Source organism: Penaeus vannamei, chromosome 15 (assembly GCF_042767895.1).
Source record: "Penaeus vannamei isolate JL-2024 chromosome 15, ASM4276789v1, whole genome shotgun sequence".
Classification (NCBI taxonomy): Eukaryota; Metazoa; Arthropoda; class Malacostraca; order Decapoda; family Penaeidae; genus Penaeus; species Penaeus vannamei.
Window position 1 is genome coordinate 41,572,834 of NC_091563.1, and position 8,336 is coordinate 41,581,169.

Here is an 8,336-nt window from a genome sequence, read left to right on the forward strand (position 1 = left end):
CCTATCTCCCTCCCTCCCTTATGGAGTAATATATACAGTAATATATTAGCTGTTACTATACACTCACTGCATATTTTAAGCTGGGATTATGTTCCAATCCCAGTAGTTACATGAAATCCACATGTGTACTACTAAGAAACCTTTATACAGTATGTACTGTACATGTATTAACGCAAGCTAATGTGTGTAACATCTTGTTTGTGGACAGAACATTTTGCTTGGGGTGAATGGTAGACAGAGGGTACATGATGTGGAAGTAGGAGAAGGAGCTACTCTGGTGCCGTGTAGTTCTTGATTTCTTTGCCTCTGTGTTCAGGGGTGTGCATGTATGTATGTACTCACATTATTTTTGTCTATTACAGCTTTTTGAAAAATCTTCAAAATGGAGGAGGAGGAGAAGTGGGATGAAGGACCAACTGTGGAAGATGTCCTGTCCTCAGTGCTCAAGAGTAAGAGGTATGTAATTATAGTAATTGTAATTATATCAAGTACTTTTCATTATTAGAAGGTCACATGACAGATTTTTTGTCAGTTTGTTATATGATTGGAAAGATTGATTTGTTTATTATATCAACAGCAAGTTTGGGAAAATCAAATTATCCCTGCCACCACTTCCGCCACGGAGAACAACGTTTCATGTCAAAGAGCCAAGCAGGGATGACTTTCCACGGGTATGCATTTTATTGCTTTAGTGTAACCCCTTTTTCTTCAGTTTCTTTATCTAATTATTCTTATTCTGTTTCTTTTCTATTTCTTCTTTCTTATTCTTTCCTCCTCTTGTTTTTTGTTTTTGTTTTCTTCTTCAGTACATGAACTTGTAATTGCTACAAGACATATTTTTTTAACAGTTGGCTTCTACATAATTATTCCAAACATCAATCCTGACTATTAAAATATCATGAAATTTTCCATTTATTCAAGACTTGTGCACTGGATTTAAAGAGAAATGAATATACCTAGTAGTTTTGTATTCTAATTTACATTTTTAAATGCAGACAAAAACGGAAGAACTTCAGTCATTGCTACATGGGAAGAAGACAAATTCTGATGAAGGCAGTAGTGCTCAAGTGAATATAGGAGAACTAAAACCAAAAGAAATCTCGGGAAGAGTCTCACCACAGAATAGAGAAAGGTTAAATCCCAATAACTTTGGTAGACATCATTTATCAATGTCCTCTAGCAAAATATTGCGCTCTGTTTCTACCCCAGAAATGAGGGACAAAAGTAGTTTCAAAGCTGCCGTTGGAGTGACAGCTGCAGAGACAGTGAAGCCTGCTGCAAGTAGACAAATGAACTTTTCTGAAATGCCCCAGAGTAAACATGCCAATAAAGAAAATACGAACCCAATCTTAAGTTGTCACACTTTGGAGGGAAAATGCAGTAATACTTTAGAATCAGTGTTCAAAAACCAACAAATAAAACCCTTAGAGAGAGGCAAGGATATGCAAAATACAAAATTCCAAAGTTTGCTTGCAGATGATTTTAATCTGGGCGGAGCAAAAGCTGCAAAAGAGTATTCTTTTGAAGTTAGTAACACAGGAGAGACAGTGAAGGCATTGCTGGAAAGGGACATTTTTTGTGACAGCAAACCCGTTGTCTCTCAGAAGGATCCATTGAAAAGCGATCACTTTTTAAAAAGCATTGATACAAAAGTGGTTAAAAATTCTGATCAGTTGAATCTCTCACAGAAGTCCTTATTTCCTAAGTGCAGTCAAACACCAAATCAAAAAACTGTTCCACAGACCACCGTGCCACTCTCTAGTTCACACTCGAAGGTTTCTCCGGATTCTGCCTCTGGACGTGGGACACAGAGTTCAGCTCCATCCCAAAAAGCTTTCTTGACGTCAAGTGTAACAGCAACACCTAGACCAGTATCTACTACAAGATTTAGTGAATTAAGCCAGAAGTCAGAAGCTCAGCAAAACAAGGAAGTGCCAGTAGTTGCTCACAGGAATGTAAGCAGTGAAGAGATCAGCGCACGTGCAGGACTAGCCAAAGACAGTGCGGATTTAGCGCATGCAAAGCATTCCTCAGCAGTGCCACAACAAAGTGTTGTTTCCCAGGTGCACCATAATGCAGCCCAGTCTGCACTGTCATCTCATTCCAGTACTGCAGATGAATACAGACAACCAAAAATATCAAAAGTTCCACAGACCAACCAGCCAGCGCCTCAAGGAACCACCACAAAGAATAAAAGTCCCTCTGCCACAGGAGAGATGAAGTTCAAGGAAACCCCAGTCATCAACAGAACACAGTCTAGGCAGTTCCAAACACCATCCGGCCAGATGCTGAGAGCAATGCCCCCAACTCCCCCGACCAAGCAAAAGCTTCAGCAGATGGATCACATTGTCGTCAATGATCAGGAATATCTGAAACTCGGACTTGTTGGGAGAGGCGGATCCAGTAAAGTGTATGAGGTAGGATTATGACACTTCATAACTTGAATATAATTAGTAGCTATTCTGAAAGAAAGTGGAATCAAGGTGTATATAGAAACTGAGGTTTTATATATATATATCTTCAAAACTGATTTTGCAGGATATTTTGATTTTTTATTTTTCGATTACCTCATGTCTAATGTACCAGAGATGATTCCTTTTCCTGTATATTCATATATTTTTGTAATGTTTAAATGATGTAATTGATTTTTATACAGGTACTGGATCTTGAAACACGTAAAGTGAAGGCAATTAAACTTGTTGAGCTTGAGGGTGTAGATGAAGCTACTCTTCACTCATACAAGAATGAAATAGATATACTCAACAGACTGCAGTGGTCTGATAAGGTTATTCAGCTGTATGACTAGTAAGTATGAAATGTTCTTGGTTATAGAGTAACCAATAAATATTCTCCCAGTTGTCTCTCCTTATCTTAAAAAGAGTTCAGTAAACTCTCTCTTATTTGGAATGTGTATGGAATACATTAGGCTGGTTAATTGAATGAGGCTGTTGCAAGCCATATACATATGGTGTAATTTCTGGTGCCCATAGGAATCAGTGAAGGTAGAACTTATTACAGATTTTGAGAATATTGTTCGATTAAATACCCTTATAAAATTGTTTACCTTTTTTTTTCAGTGAACTTACTGATATTTACCTCAAATTGGTAATGGAAAAAGGAAACAGGGACCTGGCATCTATCTTGAATAGCGCTCGAGGTAAAAATGCCAAACCGATCTCGCCATTTACAATCCAGCATTACTGGCAGGGCATGCTGTTGGCTGTACAGGCGATCCACCAAGAAGGTTAGTGTTTAGTTCATGTCTGCATTTTATGTAATATAATATTTACTGGCTAATTTTCAGTTATTGATTTACTTTAATTGTAAGAATAATTGACCTACAATCTAATGACCTGATAGAATTAAAAGAAAAAGCTTTGTTAAATCCAAAGTTTACATTGAGAAGCCAGTTTCTTGACCTCCCCTTGCTACCCAGCCACAGCCATCATATTTGAGCGAAGCCAATTTTGGTCTGAAGATTTGTTAAGATAAAACTGACGCACAAAATATGCTTTGTCTTGTGCTCACATATCCCAGAACTTTTTTGTAATCGTATGAAATTGGGAAAATGTTAGAGAGATAGACAGAGACAGACAAAGAGGAACAGGGAGAGGAGAGAGTGCGTGAACAATTTGCAAAGGTGTTTCCAGTGATAGGACACATTCATATGATTCCTTCAGGGAAGTGGGGGTACCAAGAAAATGGGGGAATAGAGATTTTTCATAGGTGTATATGCCATATGTTATGATAATTTGAATTTTATACATAGTATGTTAAGAATAGAGGTGGGGTTGATGATAGAGTAAAGAATGTTCTCTCTGGAGCTGATGCTTTTTCAGTGATGGCTCAAGGACAGTGCATTCCACACTCATTTCCTGATGGAAGCAATGCAAGAGCCCCTTCCTAAATGCCTATTGAGTCTAATCACCCTCCAAGACCTTTCCTGTCACCATTGCCTTCAGAGGAAATTCTCATGATGGCATATGGCTGCCACCCAAAACCTCAGTCAGATTTTTTCATTATGGCATATTCCTGTCAATGGCCCTCATCCAAATATTTTTATGACGTGATGGTCGTGTCACCCTGATCCAAGAAGTTGACTAAATATTTTTACATCCTATATGTAGTAGATATATTTTGATTTTGACCTGTCCATCATATACAAAAGTTTAAGGTTTGGTAATAAGCCAAGACCAGTGGTTAGCCTATATTAAAAGATAAAAGAATGTGACACGTTTGATTACAATCACCTAAGGGTCACACAGTGGACCTTTAAGGTGTATTTAACATACTGTTGCCACCAGCTTTGTGTTCACTGGAGTGTAAGTAATTACTAAAGATATATGGCAAAGGTGTGAAATTACAAAATTACTAAGTACAATAGAAAACTTTTAGATAGGCCTGTAGATATAAATGTGCTGTAACCTACTTAGATCATATGCCATATGCTGGTAAATGTTGGACGTGAATTGCTACTCTAGGGCATTCTTTTGGATGTATCAACTTGTGTTGATGTCCACAATATTTTTGTTTCCAGGTATCATTCACTCGGACCTTAAGCCTGCCAACTTTCTGCTTGTTAATGAGACTGTTAAGCTGATTGACTTTGGCATTGCATCCTCCATTCAGCAAGACATGACTAGTGTGATTAAGGATAGTCAGGTAAGGCATTATTACTCAAGCACAAACCAGATATGTACAAGGAACATGGTGTTAAAATAATATTTTCACAGTAATGCAATAGTTTCAAAGACAACTACACATAAAAAAAAATTGTGACACTTGTAGGGCAGTTTCAACACAACACACAAGCATATAAATATAAATATACAAATTTTTATATATGAAAATTACACAAATACTTATGTTGACTCCACTTGCTCTTTCAGGCTGGAACCTTTAATTATATGAGTCCAGAGAGTTTGATGGATGTGCATTCAGGCCCAATCATCAATGGTCGTTCTGGGGACCGTCCAACTATTAAGGTATTTGATTCTCTTTTAATGTTATTGTTTTCTGAAGGATAAGCCAGATATGCAAAGCTAAGCCTCACCCATGCTATGCCTAGAAAGAGAGCCCAGGCTGAGCCAACTAGTATTGGCTTGTTTAGAGTGTGTTAGCTGGTGCTAACTTGCCTAAGCTTAGCCTTTACCCAGTGGTGCCCAGCCACAGCATTAACCTCCAGGTGGCAATTGCAATTTCACGTGCCTGGGCGGGGTGCAAAGTGCTAACCTCTTGGATGAGAGGCCCCAAGGCTGTTGATTTATTTCTTCCTCATATTATAAGAGTACTGATATGATGTGGATAGGTTGTGGTGGGCAGACTACGATGCCTATCCTACTGGGCTTCCAGGATGAGGATTTTGTCAAAGCAAGAGACCATGTAGCACTTAATGTTTGTTTCATCCTACTGGTTTTCAGTAATTCATTGTTCTGTGTAGTTTAATTTTAGCATTTCTTATTTTGTGGTTTACCTATATTTTTTGTTCTTTAAAGTTGTAATGGATTGCATTTGTAGTATAGTGTGCATACTGGCTTATGAATTGCTTTATAGAGTATATGTGCTAGAAGTATTATAGAAAAACATGAATTTTTGTCCTTCACTTTATATCACATGTATCACATATGTAACATGTATACAAATTTTCTTATACATTGCTCTAAAATTGGAAAGACATGAGACAAGGATGCCAGAAAATGTAAAAGTGCAATTTATGGTTAATATCTTTATTTTTCCCTCCCTCTGTGCATCCCCTCCTCCCCCTCATATATATATTCTCTCTCTCTCTCTCTCTCTCTCTCTCTCTCTCTCTCTCTCTCTCTCTCTCTCTCTCTCTCTCTCTCTCTCTCTCTCTCTCTCTCTCTCTCTCTCTCTCTCCCCCCCCCCCTCTCCCTCCCTCCCTTCCCCCCATCCCCCCATCCCCCCATCCCCCCTTTTTCCCTTTTTCCCTTTTTCCCTTTCTCTTTCTTTCTCTCTTTCTCTTTTACTCGTTTACTGACTTACTGATATTATTCTTTCTTTTCAGATTGGTGTGAAGTCTGATGTTTGGTCATTAGGTTGCATCTTGTATAATCTGGTATATGGCCGTACACCCTTCCAGCATATAAGCAACCCCCTGCAAAAGCTGTCGGCAATCTCTGATCCTAATACGAAAGTAAACTTCCCCGAAATTGAGAATAAAATGTTGTTAGAGGTGTTGCAGCTGTGCTTGCAATTTGATCAGCGAAAACGTCCTAGCATCTCAGAGTTGTTAGAACACCCATATCTAACAGCCAAACCAGGAGAGGGTGAAACCCCACAAAAGGAACCACATCTCAAGTCCATGCTACAGCAGCTGTCGCAGCTCACCCCCAATAGCTTAAGTAAAATAACTTCGGTAAGTTGGTGAATTTTTGGATTATTATTATATTTTTTTTATCAGCCTTTTTACATCATTATTTTTCAAATTATTCTTTTAATCAGAGGTAATTTGTGTTAAAGTGTAGATTAAATTCAGATTATAAACAACGTATAAGATGAGAGAGAATAATCTGTTATGTAGAATAATGCTTTCAACTTATTTTATCAAGAGATTTTTTTAATATGTCACAAGTTGTGCATATATGGGATTATGTGGATGAAGTTATAGAAACAGGTCCATAAAAATTATTATTATTATTATAATTATTATGATTATTGTTATAATTATCATTATCATTATTATCATCATTATCATTTATTATCATTATCATTATTATATATTTTCTTCATTATCATTATTATTATTATATATTTTATTATTATTATTATTATATATTTGTCTTTTTCAGATGATGCAACAGATGCAGTCGTCAGATTCCAAGCCAGAGTTCTAAATATATATACTGGAGGAGTTTCCCACCAATATTCTGTAAATATGCTAACACAAATATATAACCTGGAAGTGATGTATGTATATATATATTCAGATAATTTTTTTACAGAGTTTTAGGTCTTTTTATTTACTATTATGGACTAGAGTAGAAAGTAAAGAGTTGCTTATCAGCCATATTATGAATGTACTTTAGGTTGAAGGGAAAAACCAGCAGCAGCTTTGAAATATGATAATTTGCTTTATTAAGATAGTTTCATTTTTGTGTACTGTCACTAGAAATGACATAGAGCAGGTCTTTGTGAATTTTTATGCTCTCTGATAGCAAAAACAAACGGGAATATTCAGATTCTTTGGAAGCCAGATTAGAGTATTCATTTTAAGCTGTTTGTTAATAAAATGTAGGTAATTATATATATCTTCCATGTGAACAAAATTAAATATTCTGTTAAAAGAAAAGGGAATATTTTCTTGATACAATAAATGCAATTTCACCTTCTGTATAAATGATATAACTTTATTGTGGAGTTTTTCTTATACTTTCTGTGATGCCATTAGTTCTCCAAAAACACAGTCCTGATGGAACCTGATGTTGGAGATATCCCCTACCTTGGACCTCAGCCTCGACTCAACTAATTTTGCATGTGTGTTTTTCCCCTCCTGCTTTTTTGTTTCCATCCCATCTCCAACCCCTTCTGCTATCCACTTCCTAAGGTAGGAGAGCTTTGCTGAAAGGATGAAAGGATGACTTTATGCCAGTCCTGAATGGCCTGAGGGAACCATGGGCATGGTATTCCCCTGTTTTAGATGTCTGTCCCTTTCCCTTCAAGGGGACCCTGAGGGGTGGAGTGTTTCTTTCCCCAACATAGTCTAGGCTTACCATGGCCATTAATGAAGATGTTATATCCTTGTTAGGAGCAATGAGGCTTGCGCCTTCATCAAATAGCCCCACCAATTCAAACTCCCGGTTCCCCCATCCCAGGCTCTCCTTTGACCATGACTCTGAACACTGCAAAAACTACCCACTCCTCAATACCTACTAGTACATTATCCACCCAAGTCAAGACTCAATCTCCAGGAGACATTCCTACTCTCCCAACATTCTCAGCTCCCTTATTACTACTTTAAGCCTTATTGTCCACTTCTCCACTTCAAGATATTCAAAACTACCAGCTTAAGTCCCAAAATGATACCAAAAACCCTCATCCACCCTCAAATTCCACTCAAAGTAACTGCTGATATCCATCCCCCTCTTACTCATATTCTTCCTACACCCATTACTCCTACTCCCTCCAAACACAGCCTGTCCCCATCAGCTCCAGCTACACCTACATTAACCCTCCCTCCATCCCCTCTATCTCTTCCACTCCCTCCTGGGTACACACGTGAATCCCTATGTCACAACTATGCCCTTCCCCAGATCCTCCACCTATGGATGCCCCTCCTGATAATACCTCCCTCCTCTAATTCCTTATCTTACCCCCTA

The 8,336-nt window shown here is 37.9% G+C and overlaps 1 protein-coding gene across 2 annotated transcripts in view; it reads left to right on the forward strand.

The window, feature by feature from the left end:
• Mps1 (Monopolar spindle 1) overlaps positions 1-7,370 on the forward strand; it is an 11,428-nt gene extending 4,058 nt beyond the window's left edge. For both annotated transcript variants that reach the window (XM_070130821.1, XM_070130823.1), the window contains exons 2-10: positions 363-456; positions 578-671; positions 996-2,417; positions 2,657-2,805; positions 3,078-3,244; positions 4,538-4,662; positions 4,890-4,985; positions 6,026-6,376; positions 6,810-7,370. In XM_070130821.1, coding sequence (XP_069986922.1) covers positions 383-456; positions 578-671; positions 996-2,417; positions 2,657-2,805; positions 3,078-3,244; positions 4,538-4,662; positions 4,890-4,985; positions 6,026-6,376; positions 6,810-6,854 — 2,523 coding nt within the window. In that variant the 5' untranslated portion in view covers positions 363-382 and the 3' untranslated portion in view covers positions 6,855-7,370. The remainder of the gene's footprint in view (positions 1-362; positions 457-577; positions 672-995; positions 2,418-2,656; positions 2,806-3,077; positions 3,245-4,537; positions 4,663-4,889; positions 4,986-6,025; positions 6,377-6,809) is intronic.
• The last annotated feature ends 966 nt before the right edge of the window (positions 7,371-8,336 follow it).